The sequence below is a fragment of the Oncorhynchus keta genome, chromosome 20 (assembly GCF_023373465.1).
Source record: "Oncorhynchus keta strain PuntledgeMale-10-30-2019 chromosome 20, Oket_V2, whole genome shotgun sequence".
Classification (NCBI taxonomy): domain Eukaryota; kingdom Metazoa; phylum Chordata; class Actinopteri; order Salmoniformes; family Salmonidae; genus Oncorhynchus; species Oncorhynchus keta.
In genome coordinates this window covers 24,007,353-24,029,233 of record NC_068440.1, presented here as the reverse complement: position 1 = coordinate 24,029,233, position 21,881 = coordinate 24,007,353, and the positions used below count along the sequence as shown (strand labels likewise).

The following is a 21,881-nucleotide window of genomic DNA, read 5'->3' as shown; positions in this document are numbered from 1 at the left end:
CAGTCTATGCCCCAAATTGAGGCTGTTCTGAGGGCAAAAAGGGGGGTGCACGGCAATATAAGGAAGTGTTCTTAATGTTTTGTCCACTCAGTGGATATCACATACATGTAGCACAAGGAAACTAACCAAAAACTCCTGCAATCAAACACCAATCCCATAACACACCACACAACTATGTGAAATAGCTAGCGATGTAGCAGTTGTGGCGCAATGATTGAAAAGTGTTGACGGGTTCAGAGGGTCCCTGGTTCGAGCTCAGTAAGAAAGACACGGAAGCAATACTTTTACACACACGGCCCATCGGCCCACCCACCCAATAACACACATACACACTGTCTGTCTTACCTGGCATGGGGCACATCGATGCTGGATGACACCACCTTACGTTTCTGGTCCAGCAGGGAGACAGAGCGGGTGTGGTCCCTCTCAGGACCCTCCAAGGTGCGCCCTGTCCTCCTGCCATCCACTGCCCGCTCCCCCTCCACCGCATCTGGGCTCAGGGAGTTGGCCTCCCCGTTCTGGCCCTGGTGTGGAGTCCCGTCCCCCCGGCCGTTACTGGAGCTCTGCTGCAGAGGAGAACAGATATGACTGGATCAATACAGAAGAGTAAAGACTGGGACTCTGGGAGGCAAAAACCTAAGAGGATTTGTATGTGGAAATAAAATAAAGATGCGAAATCTCACTACATATTTGCCTTCCGGTCTCTCCTTTGTCATTCTAGCAAATACTCACATGTACAGACAGTTTGCTAGTGCTGCTAGCGTTGAGCGAACACCAACAGGATGTATGCTACCAGTGGAGGGTGTTTGACTTTCAAATATGTCAAAGTCCGGACTCTCTTTGTTTGTGTGAGAAAGCCCCTGAAGGTGGCTGCTCTTGTTGCTGCAGTGCACCGGTGGTGATAACAGCCATTCCCTTTTGCACAAGCAAGCATCTCCCCTGACATTCTGTAAACCACTACCCCGTGGAAACAATCATGTGAGGCAAAGCAGCACACACACAAAATAACTCGGGACGGCAACAGATTGCGTGTGTGTAGCATGCCGTGCACACTTGTTTTTGGGCACACCTTAAATAAAGACGTCAACCATCCAGACATGCACGGTGAACACACACATAATCGGAAAGGGCAGGGAGAGAGAGAGATACACATGGCTGACTGCACCAGCAGAGTGTTGAAGGACAATATGCCCATACAGATTTCCAGTGGGATGGAGATCCTCATCTCCACAACACACAAACACGATCAGTTCTCAATTGAAGAGAAAACTACAGGAAACACCCAGTCAGTCGATCACACACAGTTTTGAACAGTTGGCTTAGATTAATGAGGTAAAATATGGATTATCATCTATAAAAACCTGGCTGAGCAAACATTTAACAAGCGAGAAAGCCTTTCTGAAAACAGGACTTGAGTGAAACAACAAGATGGATTATCTGAACTAAGAGAAAGATTAACTGTTACCTATACCCGTTATCTGACTATAACCAAAACAAATCTCCATCGCTTCCTTTTACAGCCCTATGAATTATGATATTTCATGCATGGCAGGAAATTGCAGAGTTAGCCAAATCGACCATAAAATGGAAGTTGAGTTGCACCTGTCATACGAGTTTTCAATGTGGGGTAACTGTCTCGCAGCTCCTAAATTCAGGAGATTAATCATGTAAGTTTAACAAGCTACCATGCTGTACACACCACACACAAAATTAATGTTCTTGCTTTAGGCATGAGGTTTTTCACCTCTATTAGGCCAAAGGTAAAGAAGTTTTCATGCATCATAAATTGACAATAGCTCAGGAGTCATGGAATACTTGGTTTCATCCTAATGGTATTTGTGTTCAACTCATGTGATGCATTGTTCAAAGATTAGGCTATTTATTATCAAATGTATTCGGATAAAACAAAAAAATCATCAAACAGTGCTATTAAAGATTTTAATAATAATATTTCAAAAAGCTATATATTTGTAGAATGCAGGAGATTTACATGGATTACAGGTTATATGTACATAGAAGGATGTGAATTGACCTAATGGGGAGGGCTTCGCTCCAGGATAAAGAAAATAAATATTTTGCTTACATAGCCAGCCAGAGCATTCAATATTATTGTAGTAAAATAAGCATGCAATGTTATTACAGTTTAACTTCCATTGATATGTATGGCTACACAGTAGGCTACACAGTAGACTACACAGTAGACTACACAGTAGACTACACAGTAAACAAGAGGAGATCAGGAGCACGGTCATGAAGTAGTTGATTGGTTTAAAACACTCAATGTGTCAGGTGATGTAGCCTAGTTAGCCATGTTGATCTCAGTCTCTGAACCATCACATCACTGCAGCTTACAATAGCCAAATGCAACAGTCGGGATATTGATTAGTGCTCTCCATTCACCAACACAGCCCTCTGACGGCAGGATCCATGATCCTTCCCTCAAAGCAAGGGGAGGCCTTGCCTTGGCTACACTGCCTGGTGAATGATTTTGGCAGAGCACAAGCCAACCGAACCGGACTCTCTCTCTCACTCTCTCCCATCTGATTACTCATCTATCCATCATGAAGGAATCTAAACATGGCCCCGTCGTATGACATGCAGGCAAATGGTGGCCAACCAACCAATGAGGAGCAATGTGCTGATGAACAAAGAGTCAGTCAGTTAGCTTCAGTTAGGATGTCTGATGTCAAATCAACTGAAAACAACACATGCCTTTGTCTGTGTGGGAGCCGCATAAAATGGCAGTCAGTCGGTCAATGCTATACCTCCTTCCTTTATAACAACAAGTGGCATTCTCCCACCTCCCCTCCATCCCCTTTTCCCTCCATCCATCCATCCATCCACTCCTCCTTCCTCTAAAGTGAATGGTGCTCATTTGGCATTCTGGGCACCTTGCCAGAGCTCCAGATCCTTCTCCAAGCCGTGCCCTTCTCTCTCCAAGCCATGCTTTGTTACTACAGCTGCTACAGCAACTGCTTGCTAGGAGATGTGAACCTCTTCAGTTAAACATATCTCACACACGTCCCCCCCCCCCTTCCTCTCCCCCCGCCAGCCTCTCCCCCTTCCTCTCGCCCCACCAGCCTCTCCCCCCGCCAGCCTCTCACCCCTTCCTCTTGCACCGCCAGCCTCTCACCCCTTCCTCTCGCCCCACCAGCCTCTCCCCCGCCAGCCTCTCTCCCCTTCCTCTCGCCCCACCAGCCTCTCCCCCCTTCCTCTCCCCCCTTCCTCTCCACCCGCCAGCCTCTCCCCCATTCTATCCATGTCTTGTCTTTCTACTTTTAGAAGATTGAGCGGTGCTGAGGGAAGCTACCATTCTGTTAGAGAACTATTACTTAAAAGTTACAATCGGACTATAAATGGAATGGTTATTATGGCTTGTTTATCAAATGTGGTCGCTCGAAGGCGCTGGCTATGGCATCCTGCATTTCTGTCGTGCATTTATGCAAACATACTACTACTTACATTTCTCTTTATGGAACTGTACTTGACCACTATTTGCATTCTGACTATGCATAATAGAATGGGTTTGTTTATAAAACATGGTTGTGTCCTATGAATACCCATGCTATGACATCTTGCATTTCTGTCGTGCCTTTATGAAGATGTTTAAATTTGCTGTTTTGAAACTGTATCCATATGCCTGTTTTCCCATTCGAGTCACTGAACTATGACCCCATTGCTTGGATCAAACCCCAAATAGGTATTTATAGGCTACATTATCCAACAGTCACATGCATTCCCCTCTCATCATAGGAGCGGTGGAACAAACTCCCTCACGACGCCAGGACAGCGGAGTCAATCACCACCTTCCGGAGACACCTGAAACCCCACCTCTTCAAGGAATACCTAGGATAGGGTAAGTAAGGGTAGGTAATCCTTCTCCCCCAACAAGATTTAGATGCAAGTGGCTGTTCCACTGGTTGTCATAAGGTGTATGCACCAATTTGTAAGTCGCTCTGGATAAGAGCGTCTGCTAAATGACTTAAATGTAAATGTAAATGAGCGGTTTTTATAAGGGACCACCAAGCAGGCAGCCTCACCAGACCATCTTTGTTGTGAAACCATGAGACACCATCAAGCTGGAACTTTTAAAGGCAATGAGGTCACTCTCATAACAAGAAGGAATACATGTTGATATTTAGGAACACAATGTACCATCCAGTGTGGCATAATAATATGATATCTACTATTCTACGCTAGTTATTTAGCCTAAAGTCAATTGTTTTCTTCAGTAGCAGCAAGGACACAAGTGTGACATGAATGAAACAAATAGCTTAGCTAATGACTACATACTACTCCCTCCCCTACACAATAAAATAAATGCAACTACTGTTATTACATGAATTCCTACATTATAGTGACATATTCAATGCAATATGACGGGTTAATATGCATGAATTGCCAGTGTCATATGCGAATGATTCATTGTGTACAATCTGGGATGTTATATTACATCAATGATCTGTCCAAAACGCTGCAGAGCGTGTTTGCGTCTGCCACATACCCACTGGGTCAAATCTAGAGTCAATGGGTCAGAAAAACACTGCGCAGATAGTGTCCTATCATAATCAACCATTCAATGGGAACCCCTTTGTCCTGTATTTAATTATACATATTTTGACAGTGCATTGTTATTATTCAATCTGTAGTTCTGCACTACAACATAAATCTCATCTGGATTATTCTGGGTGTGTAACTGTCTGCCTATCATTAATATAGCTTGTAATACCCGGTTGCAGCGGCGGGCAATGGATGCAATAGCACGCTCTTTCTCCGTCTGTGCACGAAGCAGTTAAACGCTGCAAAACACCGCTGCACAACAACTGCAGGCTTCCCGGTCACACACACAAACAGACCTTCAAGCTGGATTTGAGCGGTCCTTTCGCCGTCGTTTGGTTGAAGCCCACGGCTATCTCGTCCTCGGAGAATTCTTTCAGGCTTCCGTCTTGCATTAGTACCGTGTAGACGTTACGCCGAGGTCCGGTTGAAACGTCTCTGTTTTCCTGCTTGACAGCCTGTACCAGTCCTGTCAACGGAGCCCCGTCCCCAGTCGGACTCGGCGCATACACCCGGCTCCCCAGGATTGAACGTTTCACCAAACGCCTCGTATGCATAGCGATCAATTTATAGCACCGAATTTAAAGCGGAATGTGGTCAATGTCTATCTATGGACGTCGAGTTAGAATTGATAAACACTGACATGAAAAACACAACACCGCAGCGGATAGACTACGTGCTCCATAAACCCTAACCAAATGTTAGAAAGCGGCAACATACTCTGCTGCTAGCACGGGTCAAAACGAACGATATTCGAAAGCACGAATATGTGTAGAAAAAGCTACATGCATGGATTAACAAATGCATGAAAACAAGCCATTCCCCGTGAAATAACCTCTTCAACAGACCGGTTACTGATATTTCTTGGTTCGACCTGTTTGTTTTCCTGACTGTTCCCTCTAAACTCGTAAGAGAGCACAAAAACACGGAAATGTATTTAAGGACCGACAATGACATTTGTACAGTACATTTTCATCCGAACAAAAGAGCTTCGCCAATACACAAACAAAGATATTAATTGTGATCTACATGAACAAATTATTTAAGTTTCACACACATATTTTACACCGGTTTGCCGTCTGACAGGGTGAAATTTGCTGAAATAGCCGCGTACAGTAACTCCGGATCCATATTCTAGAAACTCCAGTCCGTAGCCGACTGCCAAGAGCCAGCGCCTCTACCGGCGGATTGCTGCCTGTTAACATGTGCGGCCTCGCGGTTGACTCGAGCTCCCATTGGTCGACCCAGCACACGCCTCCACTGGGCTACGCACATTTTTCTGTCAGTGAAGAGATTCGATTATCTGCCCGGGTTACCCCAGCGAATGAGTTTAAACCGGGTGAAAAGTGATTGCATTCGTTTTGGAACCGGGCTATCTCCTGGGCGTGATCCAGATGCCCCTTCAAAACCCACGTAAAAGTCGCTCAAAACAAAGCTGACGTAGCCCAGGCTTGATTAAGCACGTGGAGTAATGAGTAGGAATCTGTTTTACCATGCAAAAAGTATTGCTCTCTTGCTAAAACGATTTATAAGCCTTCCCGATGAAAACTATGTTAACAAAAATGTTAACATAATTCGTATGGAAAATATATGTATGTTCCTGAATGATGCACCATGCTGCCTTGTTGACAACATGACCGAGCAGCGCAGATTAGGTTACTGTTCGATTTGAAAAAGGCGCTCCTCCCTCACCGCTTTTGTCTGTTCACGTCGCGGGCCATATACCGGTGCACCGGGGTTCAGGTTAATAAAACTCCCTCAATTTCCCTCCAACATAAGGTAATGGGAGTTGGAGTGGACGCTCCATCAGACAGGAAGCGACGTTTCAAAATCTCTCCACAAAAAATGAACCCAGGAATTTTGGATTTTTTTGTATAGAGGTCAATGGAAGGGAGAGTGTCGAATTTGGTCATAAAAAATTGTAATTGCTCATTTTCTACGTTAGGTTATTTGATCTAATATACGTTTCGTAATGGTTAGGTGCGCCAAGAAGTTAAGAATACACTGATAAAAATGAACGCACGTGGCATTTCAGCAACTTAAAAAATATATATATACTTTATAGAGGACTCCTCATGGATTTAACATATTTTTGACATTGGCATTGAGGGCTTCTATCATCTTAAAGTGGTCAACTGGGTCGGGATTCCCATAAATTGGGAGCAATTATCCAATTAAGAAAATGGAGTACTTTAAAATTGAGATTTTAAAGCATCACAGAAACAAAGATGAGTCCTCTATCTATTTCTATGGCATGTTGTTCAAACGCGTATCTGCCCAATCATTGGCTAGAATGGTCCCACCTGATGTCGCCTGCCTTCCATCTTTAAGGACATGTATTTCCATTGTTACAGCGGTCAATCGAGTATTTTGTCTATATAACAAGTTTTGGCTCCATCCAAAACAATGACGCAACGATGGATAGAAGAGAAAACGAAATGGGAGGGGAAGGGGAGAGGATACAAATATGGGAATGTAGCGGAAAGAAACACTTATACCAGCCAGGCTCAGTAAGACTAGTTGAGAAGCCAGGGTTATTATGTATATTTCAAGCATAAAGCTTATAGTTTGAAACCAAATATAAGCCTACTATTATTATGTACACTTCTATTAGCCCACAAAGTTTTATTTTAGGAGCTATGAAGGCCATTTACCTAAAAGCATTGCTCCTGGATTTATAAGGCATCAAATATGTCATTTGATTATTACTATCAGAATCTCTCTATCATCATGGTCACCTCAAACCAAATAAAGCCAGATTCACAGTATAGGGCGAGATGATAATAGGCTTACGCAAGTGAGCTACACTGAACAATAATATAAAACGCAACATGTGAAGTTCTGGTCCCATTTTTATCCTCTCCCTTACTCCCTCCTAATTTCCTCTTCTCTCTCTGAGCTGAAATTAAATATTCCAGAAATGTTCCTATGCACAAAAAGCTTTTTCTCTCAAATTTTATCCACAAATGTTTTTACATCCCTGTTATTGAACATTTGATCCATTGTCAAGATAATCCATCCACCAGACAGGTGTGGCATATCAAGAAGCTAATTAAACAGCATGACCATTACACAGGTGCACCTTGGGCTGGGGAAATTAAAGACAACTCTAAAATGTGCAGTTTTGTCACAACATAATGCCACAGATGTCTCAAGTTTTGAGGGAGCGTGCAATTGGCGTGCTGTATTTCTGATTGGCTGGGCCCTGCTCCCAAGTGGGTGGGCCTATGCCCTCCAAGGCCCACCCATGGCTGCTCCTCCAGCCCAGTCATGTGAAATCCATAGATTAGGGCCTAATCTATTTATTTCAATTGACTGATTTCCTCATATGAACTCTAACTAAGCAAAATCTTGTAAATTGTTGCCTTAATATTTCTGTTCAGTATAAAACAATAATTGGTTGCACTTTATTTTAAGGCACTGTGTTAACTGGGTATGCTAAGTAGCCACCTACAGAGAATATCTGATAGTAGTAAAAATGGTGCCTGGTTCTTTTGGTAGTATTACACACTACTCAGCCCATACTCTACACAGACCGGTGCAGCATAAACCATTTGAGTTGCAGGAGGGTTATATGCAAGAATAGACCATTGCCGTATATGGATCTGTGCCATTTACTTTGAACTGGACTGTGTTTGCAGCATGAGCGGTCGTGAGTAGATGTGCTTGTTTTAGCAATATGGGAGTGATTGCTTCCTAGAAGAGCACAAAACATATACATTTCTAGACATATTTGAAAAGCGAGTCAGGTAAAGAGCTTTTTTTGTCTTAAAGGGGCAGTGTTGTATTTTGAGACATGCTTGAATAAGCTAAGTAGCCAATAAGCAGAGGGTAGCATACAGTAATTTGTCTGATTCTGTAATAATGGTATGGGAATAATAACGCTATTTATTTTGTAAAGTGGTTTCTTGCATCAAACAACATTTTCAGTCACGTCCTTGTCTGAAGGACAAGTGGATAAACAGGTTCACGTCAAGCCCTGTATGCTTTTTTTCCAAGTCTCTTCCAGGCCTACATTGAACACCACACATTGTCTTTAGGCTGAATGATATAACAGTTATTTGCATGTTAAAATGTTATGGGATGCATGTTCTCCATTGTTTTTGATGGTAGGCCACTCTGGTAAGCCTACATTATGATCCAATAGCCACAGTAGCCTACATTGCCACTGTTAAAACTAACTTAAAGCGTGACCACTGCCTGTGTTCACAGTAAACGCGCTGGAAGTTGCACAGAATTTTCACAACTTTCAAGTTTCACTCAGCAGACATGAAATTAGCTCAGTGCTGAAACATTGGAGTAGACATACTGTGAAATTAGTGCTACCTAATATTTATTTTCCCTCTTTTGGTCAGAGGGTAGGCCAAATACAAATTTTGTATGAATGGTCCATATGAGCCTGTTTAACTGCTAACATGATAAACTAGACTTTCAATGAATTAATGCAATACTGTTGCAAGTAGCTAATCAATGTACCAGATTAAATGTATAAAACACCATTCTCCCCCTGCAAGCTATCTTCATGAATAAAAAATACACACTTACTTGTTATACATCTTTTAATATTTTCAAATTATGGTCATAAAATATTTTCATGCATACACAGGAAACCAGATAGAATCTCATGACAGATGTGCACATAACTGTCAAAGAAAGCATGGCTCTGGATGGATCCCAAATGGCACCCTTTTCCCTATACCTATAGTATTTATTAGTGCAATACTTTTGACTGTTCAAAAGTAGTGACCTACGGAGACAATAGGGTGCCATTTGGGACACAGCGTCCATAATGAAAGACAATGGTAAGGAATTCTCTGCTGCTTGTTAGAGTGGGCTGAATGAGAGGGTGCTATGATGGACTTCCTCTCCATGCCTGCCCCCCACAACCCACTCCCTCCTGTATGAGTGTGTGTATGAGTGTGTGCGTGTACACTCGTCTGTGTGTGGTACCTTTGGTTGTGAGATTTGGCACTAATGTTCCTATTTGACAGACCGTTTATTAAAAGCCTTTTATGGCATTTCCATAGACACCATTAGGTTTAAATGAAAGCATTTCCTGCTACATGAACTAATCTGGAATCTGTTGAGGAAAACAATGGACATTAAAAGGTCATGTTTTTGCGATTTAACATGAATGAAATGACAATTACACTCTATAAAATGTGTGTAAAACCTCATATGCAGGGCCCTTGCTTTAAAGGACATCTGAAATGTATAGCATCTTTAATGTGTCTATCAATTGTTGCTAATTTAGTGGGAACTGTCCTTTCTCTCCTTCCTGGATTTCATTTGTGAATATAATATCAGTCAACCTGGGCGCTTGGTTTGTCGTCAAGAAGCTCATTCAAGTTCATGCATGTGAAATGAAATCCACTCACTCACTCTGCATACACCAATAATGTGCAATATTGAGATAACAGAGAAATGGGAGGAAAAGTAAGATAGTATTATTGTTTAACTGTCAAATGCAGGTATCATCATTGCAATAGCTAGTTATTTAGTCACAACTTACTCAGTTAGTTTGAAAATAAACACCAAACAACAATATTCATTCACTTTTCTTTAAAAAAATAAAAAGTACCAACTGACTTTTCTGTTTTAAAACACCTGTACCGACACAATGTACCATACATGAATAAAACAACAGAACAAAATAACCAATGAGATGGTGTCATATTAAAACAGAATACAGAACTCCCAAACTGTCATACGCCACCATTCAATCAATCACTATATTTTCAACAATAGTTAGGTCACTCTCTGAGTAAGGGGCATACTTACAGCTAGCCTAAACGTATTCCCTTAAAATGACACCATGGTTTTACTGTACTCTATGTGCTTTTATAGCCACTATTAAGCAGTCCAAATCACATGCATACATACTACAAAATATACTTTACCATTTGCAAATTCATACATTAGCCGACTTCATGAAATCGTACTCTAACTTTATACAACCCTCGGTTAGCATGTCATCAGCACATGCTACCTTAATAGTGCTTGTTCAAATAGTTAAGTTAGAAGCATCTGATATTATAATTGTGCACATGATGGGTTATATGCATGTATGATGTTGTTGTTGTTGCTATAAGCTCTGTACAGAAGCAGTAGCATAATGTTTTTTGACACTTTGTGCTTTAAAATCCTTTTCCACCTTATCAATAGTATGCGTACCTACAGGGTTAGCATAAACACGCCATACAAACACATATTATACACCTTGATCAATACAGCTGCATTAACACACCGCTTTGCTGTTGCATATTGTCACATTGAGCAAATATAAGTATTTTAAATACATGTTGAATCATGTGAAGAAATATAGAGAAAACAACAACTGAGTTGAACAATTCACACAAGAAATCACTACAACATTAATAGATATGGTCTCACCATTGTTCGTCTTTTGTTTGAATGAATAAGTCCTTTTTAAAAAGTCTCGATTATTCATGAGTACCTTTACTACTTTATTACCATGGTAACCCACTTATTCATTTGTTTATCCTATGTACAGAACAAAACCTTCAAGTTTCCCTCATGAACAAACACACTTCCTGATATCCCTTAATCACACAATGATCCACCATCTATAAATAAATAGGAATTTGATTTTTTTTTAAAGTTGACATGTAAATCAAATAAAAAATGTTTTAGAAACTAAAAGAAGCCGTTCCATTTAGAGTTCAGCCGTCTAAACTGCCTGACTTGAGGCTACTTATTTTACAATAGTATGTAAGTACACATATCTATCATATCTCTGATTTATCATGATGTTCTGAATGAAATGATGCACTAGGAGGGGAGAACAGATTATATAAACAGTGACATTACATTGTGGGGAAACATTCTACTCATACCTTCATAAGTGCCTTATAGAACGACATTATGGCACAAAAACTCAATCACAAGGCACTGACAAAGTGTCACTGGCCAGTCAGCTTGTCACCAGCCTTGTAAAATGAACTGAATTCGTAATGACTGGTTATACAAGTTTAGAAATGTACTTTTTTATAGTCTGAGGAAGTAATTATGATGGTGATGGATAATGTAGAAATATTGGCCTTCCTTCCCACATTGATAGCAGTCGTTGATAATGTAGCTAACCTTCAATCTTCAGTGATGTGATGTGCACCATGATACAGAGTGAGAAGCAACATCACAAAGTGGACGGACGCCAATAACTTGAAAACGGACGGTGATTTCATAGTTCAAATACTGATTTGATAGCACTTACAGTCATGTGTGCATACATTCTACGTACGTACCCATTGTAATTTAAGGGCCCCATGAATTGATGCAGAGTTAAGATTATAGCTAATTCAGTCAGATATCGCTGGGCTGTGGGCACACCCAAACTGCACTGAGGGGGTAGTGGGCAGAAACCCTGAATTGGTGATGATGGGCAGTAGGGTTGAAGGTTGAAGTTCAGAGCCCTGAGGTGGTGTTCCTGTCATCAGGGCTGCTGGGTAAAGTTGAGGCTAGGAGTTAGACTAATGGCTGGGGTTGAGGGTGAGACTATTAGTTAGGCTAATGGCTGGGGTTGAGGGTGAGGCTAGGAGTTAGGCTAATGGCTGGGGTTGAGGGTGAGGCTAGGAGTTAGGCTAATGGCTGGGGTTGAGGGTGAGACTATTAGTTAGGCTAATGGTTAGGGTTGAGGGTGAGGCTAGGAGTTAGGCTAATGGCTGGGGTTGAGGGTGAGGCTAGGAGTTAGGCTAATGGCTGGGGTTGAGGGTGAGGCTAGGAGTTAGGCTAATGGCTGGGGTTGAGTCTGAGGCTAGGAGTTAGGCTAATGGCTGGGGTTGAGGGTGAGGCTATTAGTTAGGCTAACTGCTGGGGTTGAGGGTGAGGCCCCAGAGGCTCAGGTTTAGGCCCCGCACTGTATCTTTACTACCCAGTTAGAGACGGGAACTCTCCCTGTTCAACCCCAGGCCCAGCTCACCTACACTCTCATAGTCTGGCTCCTGAACCTGGTTCCTCAGCCCCAAGTCCTCTCCATTACCAGTCTTAGTGAGGCAGACGTTCTCGTAGCCCGGGTCGATGCTCTCTGCAGGGGACTCCTGGAGAACCCCAGAGGGTCCCTGTGGGTCTGACTCCCCCTCTCCGAGCTGGGGGTAGATGTCCCTGACAGTAGCGTAGAGATCACTGGAGGACGACTCAGGGACCAGACCTTTGATCTCAGCGATGCTGCTGTAGTCACTCTCCTTCTCCTCCACGTCTAGGTGTGTCTTCCTCACTGTGGAGTACATGTCTGACAGCTGGAGAGAAAGAGGGATGAGAGAGTGAGAGAGAGCAAGAGTAAGAGAGAGAGAGAGAGAGAGAACGAAAGAGCGAGAGAGTGAAAGAAAGAGCGAGAGAGAGAACGAAAGAGCGAGAGAGAGAAAGAAAGAGCGAGAGAGAGAAAGAAAGAGCGAGAGAGAGAAAGAAAGAGCGAGAGAAAGAAAGAGCGAGAGGAGAGAATGCAGTGAGCATCGAAGGACTATTTGATTTATGTATCCTTTATTCAACCAGGGAAGTCACAGTTAGACTGACATCTCTTTTTCAAGTGATTCCTAAATAAGCATCAGGACAATAGGGGAATGAGTTCAGTGGAAGGCCACGACCTTACCTCGTTCTCTAACAGCACATGGTTGTGAAGCCCCGGTGAGGGAGAGAGCAACTAGAAGAGAAAACAACACAAACAGGTCCACGCATTACAATATAACAGAACCATGTGTCTTGTGCATTTGGTTTCAAATCCATTGTTCACTTGGTCAAGGACATATAAGATGTAAATCTTGAGTTAGACAACCCAAGGTTAACCAATGACTTTACATGGGGACTGGTGAGGACGATGGTGGGATAACTTGAATGTAGAACCAGAAAGGGTTGACCACTACCATCTATATTCAGCATCATCTATTTTCAGCATCCTCTATATTCAGCATCATCTCTCCATCATCTCCATCTATATTCAGCATCTCTCCATCATTATTCAGCATCGTCCCTCCATCAATATTCAGCATCTCGCCATCAATATTCAGCATCATCTCTCCATCTATATTCAGCATCTCTCCATCAATATGCAGCATCATCTCTCCATCAATATTCAGCATCTCTCCATCTATATTCATCTCTCTATCATCTCTATCATCTCTCAATCTATATTCAGCATCTCTCTGTTACCTCTCCATCAATATTCAGCATCTCTCCATCTATATTCAGCATCATCTCTCCATCTATATTCAGCATCTCTCCTCCATCTCTCCTTTGTTTCTCTCAGAGAGCATTGAATTCATATTCTTACTTTTTGTACACACATTCTCCTTGATTAGCTAACCAATTCATTTGATTGCCTTGGAGCCCAGTGGTGTGGAATCACGAAGAAAGTTCTTGACCCCGTCATCAACAAGCCTCCATGTGTCTCTCATAATGTTAGTCTGCTCTAATTCCTGAATTCCCTGAAGTCTTTGTCCATGTAGCTTAACAAATTAAAGTGCCAGTTCAGTTAAGTAAGTTGTTTCATGACTACAACCAGGAGTTGCTCCTGGCTACATGATTTAACCAGGAGAAAACAGGTTCCTAGACATACCAGCCACGTCACTTGTCTTGACCACATTATAGCTGAAAGGTTGGGTCACTTCCATGGTCAGGAAAAACTATGAAAAGTATGCATGTTAAGGCATTCCTTCAATCAGTTAAGATGTCTTCTAGATAAGAATGTACACTATATATACACACACAAAAATTGTCCGTCCGCGGTTGCAACACAGTTCCAAACTACCTCTGGAAGGAATGTCAGCACAAGAACGGTTCGTTGGGAGCTTCATGAAATAGGTTTCCATGGCCGAGCAGCCACACACACAAGCCTAAGATCACCATGTGCAATGCCAAACGTCAGCTGGAGTGGTGTAAAGCTCACCGACATTTGACTCGAGCTGTGGAAACGCGTTCTCTGGAGTGATGATTCACACTTCACCATCTGGCAGTCTGATGGACGAATCTGGGTTGAGCAGATGCCAGGAGTACGCTACCTACCCCAATGCATAGTGCCAACTGTAAAGTTTGGTGGAGGAGGAATAATGGTCTGGGGCTGTTTTTCATGGTTTGGGCTAGGCCCCTTAGTTCCAAATCTTAACGCTACAGCATACAATGACATTCTAGACAATTCTGTGATTCCAACTTTGTAGCAACAGTTTTGGGCAGGCCCTTTCCTGCTTCAGCGTGACAATGCCCCCTTGTACAATGCGAGGTCCATACAGAAATAGTTTATCGAGATGGGTGTGGAAGAACTTGACTGACCTGCACAGAGCCCTGACCTCAACCCCATCGAACACCTTTGGGATGAATTGGAACGCTGACTACGAGCAAGGCCTAATCGCCCAACATCAGTGCCCGACCTCACTAATGCTCTTGTGGCTGAATGGAAGCAAGTCCCCGCAGCAATGTTCAAACATCTAGTGGAAAGCCTTCCCAGCAAAGGGGGGACCAACTGTATTTTAATGCCCATGATTTTGGAATGAGATATTTGACACGCAGGTGTACACATACTTTTGGTCATTTGGTGTATCAAGGCAGTTTGGGGTATGGACTGACAGACAGGACATCTACTATGAGGCTGATGATGGAGGACTGAAGTCTAACATGCCAACGCATCAGTCAGCAAGAGAATATGTGGTTTGGTTTCACATGGGTGCACAAACACACACACATACAGGCAAACACACACACACAAACACATGCGCGCACCCCCCCACAGGCAAACACACACACACTCACACACATACAGGCAAACACGCACACACACACACACACATCCCCCCACAGGCAAACACGCACACACACACACACATACAGGCAAACACGCACACACACACACATACAGGCAAACACACACACACATACAGGCAAACACACACATATACAGGCAAACACACACACACTCTGAATAAAATAAAGCTTTTTCCCTTTGGCGACAGACAACTTGACTGTTGACATGCTGAATATCACAGTTTATCTAAGAAAATGGCCCCTGGTGTACATCACACTAGTGACGGGCAAGGTCAATTACATTTTGTCAGTGTAGAGCAGACACAAAGTCATATTATTCCAGACAACAGAACAGAGTCATTTCTGTTTATTATGGCTCAATAGCTGTGTTACAGAGCAGGAGAGGATATTGTACGTGTCATATGTGTGTGTGTGTGTGTGTGAGGGATCTGAGGGTCTACCTGAGGAAGAACCTTTCAGACAAACACGCAGATGTCCTCCTGTCTACACACACACACACACACACACTTGAGTGTCATCCGTCATCTGCCTGGTCTGTCAGACAGAGGAGAGCCTGCCCACAATCAATCTCCTTCCCTCTCCTCCGCTCATCTCTTCTCCCCCTCTCTTCTCTTCTCCGCAACACCATAACAAAAGACACCCACATCCTCTCCTCCACTCTGATCTGCATACATTACCATACACATTACGGTCTGACAAGACAAATCACCAGCCAACCCCAGTCACACCGATGCACCGCCACCGAGAATAAAGAACGTTCTGGGTTAACCTTAAATCAGCTCCAGAGTGTGTGCAAATGTGTACGTGTCCATATGATTCCATCCGTGCGTGTGTAATATAGAGGTTGTAAAAATAAAATTGGGGGTAGAGACACGTAGAGGAGAATTAATGATGACTTCAAATTCCAACACGGGGAGACGCAATAGGAACATGCTTTGGGGGTGCAGGTGGCCCAGCACAGCCCTGCGGTTGGTTCAATATTTCATCATATAGCAGGGAGCCAGAGGGTCAAGCTGGGATAGGCGTCACCTGCTGTCCAATAATACACATGTATTACTGATTAGCTAATTGGCTGGAGCTTCAGAGACAAAAGAAGGTTGCTAGGAGAAAAGCCACAAAGGAGGGCTAGACAGACAAGGCTGTGTGCGTGTGTGTGTGTGGGGAGTTGTAGTTTGTGTATCTGTGTACATGTACGTGTGTGTGTGTGTGGGGGGGGGGTTGTAGTTTGTGTATTTGTGTACATGTACGTGTGTGTGTGTGTGGGGGAGTTGTAGTTTGTGTATTTGTGTACATGTACGTGTGTGTGTGTGGGGGGTTGTAGTTTGTGTATCTGTGTACATGTACGTGTGTGTGTGTGTGGGGGGTTGTAGTTTGTGTATTTGTGTACATGTACGCGTGTGTGTGTGTGGGGGGAGTTGTAGTTTGTGTATTTGTGTACATGTACGTGTGTGTGTGGGGGGGTTGTAGTTTGTGTATTTGTGTACATGTACGTGTGTGTGTGTGGGGGGGGGTTGTAGTTTGTGTATTTGTGTACATGTACGTGTGTGTGTGTGGGGGGGTTGTAGTTTGTGTATTTGTGTACATGTACGTGTGAGTATGTGTGGGGGGTTGTAGTTTGTGTATTTGTGTACATGTACGTGTGAGTGTGTGTGGGGGGTTGTAGTTTGTGTATCTGTGTACATGTACGTGTGAGTGTGTGTGTGTGGGGGGGGGGTTGTAGTTTGTGTATCTGTGTACATGTACGTGTGTGTGTGTGTGTGGTTGGTTTGTGTACATGTACGTGTGAGTGTGTGTGGGGGGTTGTAGTTTGTGTATCTGTGTACATGTACGTGTGAGTGTGTGTGTGGGGGTTGTAGTTTGTGTATTTGTGTACATGTACGTGTGTGTGTGGGGGGAGTTGTAGTTTGTGTATTTGTGTACATGTACGTGTGTGTGTGTGTGGGGGGTTGTAGTTTTGTATCTGTGTACATGTACGTGTGTGTGTGTGTGGGGGGTTGTAGTTTGTGTATTTGTGTACATGTACGTGTGTGTGTGTGGGGGGGGTTGTAGTTTGTGTATCTGTGTACATGTACGTGTGTGTGTGTGGGGGGGTTGTAGTTTGTGTACATGTACGTGTGTGTGTGTGGGGGGGGTTGTAGTTTGTGTATTTGTGTACATGTACGTGTGTGTGTGGGGGTTGTAGTTTGTGTGTTTGTGTACATGTACGTGTGTGTGTGGGGGGTTGTAGTTTGTGTATCTGTGTACATGTACGTGTGTGTGTGTGGGGGTTGTAGTTTGTGTGTTTGTGTACATGTACGTGTGTGTGTGGGGGGTTGTAGTTTGTGTATTTGTGTACATGTACGTGTGTGTGGGGGGGTTGTAGTTTGTGTATTTGTGTACATGTACGTGTGTGTGTGTGTGGGGTTGTAGTTTGTGTATTTGTGTACATGTACGTGTGTGTGTGTGGGGGGTTGTAGTTTGTGTATTTGTGTACATGTACGTGTGTGTGTGTGGGGGGTTGTAGTTTGTGTATCTGTGTACATGTACGTGTGTGTGTGGGGGGGTGTAGTTTGTGTATTTGTGTACATGTACGTGTGTGTGTGTGGGGGGTTGTAGTTTGTGTATCTGTGTATGTACGTGTGTGTGTGGGGGGTTGTAGTTTGTGTATTTGTGTACATGTACGTGTGTGTGTGTGGGGGTTGTAGTTTGTGTATCTGTGTACATGTACGTGTGTGTGTGTGTGTGGGGGGGTTGTAGTTTGTGTATCTGTGTACATGTACGTGTGTGTGTGGGGGGTTGTAGTTTGTGTATTTGTGTACATGTACGTGTGTGTGTGTGGGGGGGTTGTAGTTTGTGTATCTGTGTACATGTACGTGTGTGTGTGGGGGGTTGTAGTTTGTGTATCTGTGTACATGTACGTGTGGGGGGTTGTAGTTTGTGTATTTGTGTACATGTACGTGTGTGTGGGTGTGGGGGTTGTAGTTTGTGCATCTGTGTACATGTACGTGTGTGTGTGTGGGGTTGTAGTTTGTGTATCTGTGTACATGTACGTGTGTGTGGGGGGGTTGTAGTTTGTGTATTTGTGTACATGTACGTGTGTGTGTGTGGGGGGGTTGTAGTTTGTGTATTTGTGTACATGTACGTGTGTGTGTGTGGGGGGTTGTAGTTTGTGTATTTGTGTACATGTACGTGTGTGTGTGTGTGTGGGGTTGTAGTTTGTGTATTTGTGTACATGTACGTGTGTGTGGGGGGGTTGTAGTTTGTGTATCTGTGTACATGTACGTGTGTGTGTGTGTGGGGGAGTTGTAGTTTGTGTATTTGTGTACATGTACGTGTGTGTGTGTGGGGTTGTAGTTTGTGTATCTGTGTACATGTACGTGTGTGTGTGGGGGGTTGTAGTTTGTGTACATGTACGTGTGTGTGTGGGGGTTGTAGTTTGTGTATTTGTGTACATGTACGTGTGTGTGTGGGGGGGGTTGTAGTTTGTGTTTGTGTACATGTACGTGTGTGTGTGTGGGGGTTGTAGTTTGTGTATCTGTGTACATGTACGTGTGTGTGTGGGGGGTTGTAGTTTTGTGTGTTTGTGTACATGTACGTGTGTGTGTGGGGGTTGTAGTTTGTGTATTTGTGTACATGTACGTGTGTGTGTGTGGGGGTTGTAGTTTGTGTATTTGTGTACATGTACATGTACGTGTGTGTGTGTGTGTGGGGGGTGTTGTAGTTTGTGTATTTGTGTACATGTACGTGTGTGTGTGGGGGGTTGTAGTTTGTGTATCTGTGTACATGTACGTGTGTGTGTGGGGGGTTGTAGTTTGTGTATCTGTGTACATGTACGTGTGTGTGTGGGGGTTGTAGTTTGTGTATCTGTGTACATGTACGTGTGTGTGTGTGGGGGGTTGTAGTTTGTGTATTTGTGTACATGTACGTGTGTGTGTGTGGGGGGTTGTAGTTTGTGTATCTGTGTACATGTACGTGTGTGTGGGGGGTTGTAGTTTGTGTATTGTGTACATGTACGTGTGTGTGTGGGGGGGTAGTTTGTGTGTGTACATGTACGTGTGTGTGTGTGGGGGTAGTTTGTGTATCTGTGTACATGTACGTGTGTGTGTGGGGGTTGTAGTTTGTGTATTTGTGTACATGTACGTGTGTGTGTGTATTTGTGGGGGGTTATGGTTTGTGTATTTGTGTACATGTACGTGTGTGTGTGGGGGGTTGTAGTTTGTGTATCTGTGTACATGTACGTGTGTGTGTGTGGGGGGTTGTAGTTTGTGTATCTGTGTACATGTACGTGTGTGTGTGGGGTTGTAGTTTGTGTATTTGTGTACATGTACGTGTGTGTGTGGGGGTTGTAGTTTGTGCATCTGTGTACATGTACGTGTGTGGTGGGGGGTAGTTTGTGTATCTGTGTGTATGTGGGGGGTTGTAGTTTGTGTATTTGTGTACATGTACGTGTGTGTGTGTGTGTGTGTATTTGTGTACATGGGGTTGTAGTTTGTGTATTTGTGTACATGTACGTGTGTGTGTGTGTGTGGGGGGGTTGTAGTTTGTGTATCTGTGTACATGTACGTGTGTGTGTGTGTGTGGGGGGTTGTAGTTTGTGTATTTGTGTACATGTACGTGTGTGTGTGGGGGGCTGGTTTGTGTATTTGTGTACATGTACGTGTGTGTGTTGTGTTTGTGTATCTGTGTACATGTACGTGTGTGGGGGGTTGTAGTTTGTGTATTTGTGTACATGTACGTGTGTGTGTGGGGGGTTGTAGTTTGTGTATCTGTGTACATGTACGTGTGTGTGTGTGTGGGGGGAGTTGTAGTTTGTGTATTTGTGTACATGTACGTGTGTGTGTGTGTGGGGGGTTGTAGTTTGTGTATCTGTGTACATGTACGTGTGTGTGTGTGGGGGGGGTTGTAGTTTGTGTATTTGTGTACATGTACGTGTGTGTGTGTGGGGGGGGTTGTAGTTTGTGTATTGTGTACATGTACGTGTGTGTGTGTGGGGGGGGGTTGTAGTTTGTGTATTTGTGTACATGTACGTGTGTGTGTGTGGGGGGTTGTAGTTTGTGTATTTGTGTACATGTACGTGTGTGTGTGGGGGTTGTAGTTTGTGTATTTTGTACATGTACATCTGTGTACATGTACGTGTGTGTGTGTGTGTATTTGTGTACATGGGGGGTTGTAGTTTGTGTATTGTGTGTACGTGTGTGTGTGGGGGGTTGTAGTTTGTGTATTTGTGTACGTACGTGTGTGTGTGTGGGGGTTGTAGTTTGTGTATCTGTGTACATGTACGTGTGTGTGTGGGGGGGGTTGTAGTTTGTGTATTTGTGTACATGTACGTACGTGTGTGTGTGTGGGGGGTTGTAGTTTGTGTATTTGCGTACATGTACGTGTGTGTTTGGGGGGTTGTAGTTTGTGTATTGTGTACATGTACGTGTGTGTGTGTGGGGTTGTAGTTTGTGTATTTGTGTACATGTACGTTGTGGGGGGTTGTAGTTTGTGTATTTGTGTACATGTACGTGTGTGTGTGTGTGTGGGGGTTGTAGTTTGTGTATTTGTGTACATGTACGTGTGTGTGTGTGGGGGGTTGTAGTTTGTGTATTTGTGTACATGTACGTGTGTGTGTGTGTGTGGGGGGTTGTAGTTTGTGTATTGTGTACATGTACGTGTGTGTGGGGGGTTGTAGTTTGTGTATTTGTGTACATGTACGTGTGTGTGTGGGGGGTTGTAGTTTGTGTATTTGTGTACATGTACGTGTGTGTGTGTGGGGGGGTTGTAGTTTGTGTATTTGTGTACATGTACGTGTGTGTGTGTGGGGGGTTGTAGTTTGTGTATTTGTGTACGTGTGTGTGGGGGGGGTTGTAGTTTGTGTATTTGTGTACATGTACGTGTGTGTGTGTGTGTGGGGGGTTGTAGTTTGTGTATTTGTGTACATGTACGTGTGTGTGTGTGGGGGGTTGTAGTTTGTGTATTTGTGTACATGTACGTGTGTGTGTAGTTTGTGTATTTGTGGGGGGTTGTAGTTTGTGTATTTGTGTACATGTACGTGTGTGTGGGGGGGTTGTAGTTTGTGTATTTGTGTGTGTGTGGGGGTTGTAGTTTGTGTATTTGTGTACATGTACGTGTGTGTGTGTGTGTGTGGGGGGTTGTAGTTTGTGTATCTGTGTACATGTACGTGTGTGTGGGGGGTGTGTGGGGGGGGTTGTAGTTTGTGTATCTGTGTACATGTACGTGTGTGTGGGGGGTTGTAGTTTGTGTATCTGTGTACATGTACGTGTGTGTGTGTGTGGGGGGGGTTGTAGTTTGTGTATTTGTGTACATGTACGTGTGTGTGTGGTGGGGGGTTGTAGTTTGGTATCTGTGTACATGTACGTGTTTGGGGGTTGTAGTTTGTGTATTGTGTACATGTACGTGTGTGTGTGTGTGTGGGGGGTTGTAGTTTGTGTATCTGTGTACATGTACGTGTGTGTGTGTGTGGGGGGGTTGTAGTTTGTGTATCTGTGTACATGTACGTGTGTGTGGGGGGTTGTAGTTTTTATTTGTGTACATGTATTTGTGTGTGGGGGTTGTAGTTTGTGTATTTGTGTACA

General features: G+C 43.6%; 2 protein-coding genes across 10 annotated transcripts in view; both read right to left on the bottom strand.

Moving 5' to 3' along the window:
- The window catches only part of LOC118398985 (zinc finger protein 704-like), a 112,099-nt gene extending 105,924 nt beyond the window's left edge, over nucleotides 1-6,175 (bottom strand). Inside the window, exons 1-2 of one of the 2 annotated variants that reach the window (XM_052472469.1) lie at nucleotides 4,857-6,175; nucleotides 346-563 (exon numbers count right to left, since the gene is read on the bottom strand). In XM_052472469.1, the coding sequence (XP_052328429.1) occupies nucleotides 346-563; nucleotides 4,857-5,114 (476 nt within the window). In that variant the 5' untranslated portion in view covers nucleotides 5,115-6,175. Of the gene's footprint in view, nucleotides 1-345; nucleotides 567-4,856 lie in introns of both variants that reach the window. The other variant, XM_052472468.1, reaches the window with a different exon arrangement.
- Nucleotides 6,176-11,829: 5,654 nt separating this feature from the next.
- LOC118399575 (phosphoprotein associated with glycosphingolipid-enriched microdomains 1-like) overlaps nucleotides 11,830-21,881 on the bottom strand; it is a 115,853-nt gene continuing 105,801 nt past the window's right edge. For all 8 annotated transcript variants that reach the window (XM_052472463.1, XM_052472462.1, XM_035795757.2 and 5 more), the window contains 2 exons: nucleotides 13,163-13,213; nucleotides 11,830-12,812 (listed from right to left, as the gene is read on the bottom strand). In XM_052472463.1, coding sequence (XP_052328423.1) covers nucleotides 12,453-12,812; nucleotides 13,163-13,213 — 411 coding nt within the window. In that variant the 3' untranslated portion in view covers nucleotides 11,830-12,452. The remainder of the gene's footprint in view (nucleotides 12,813-13,162; nucleotides 13,214-21,881) is intronic.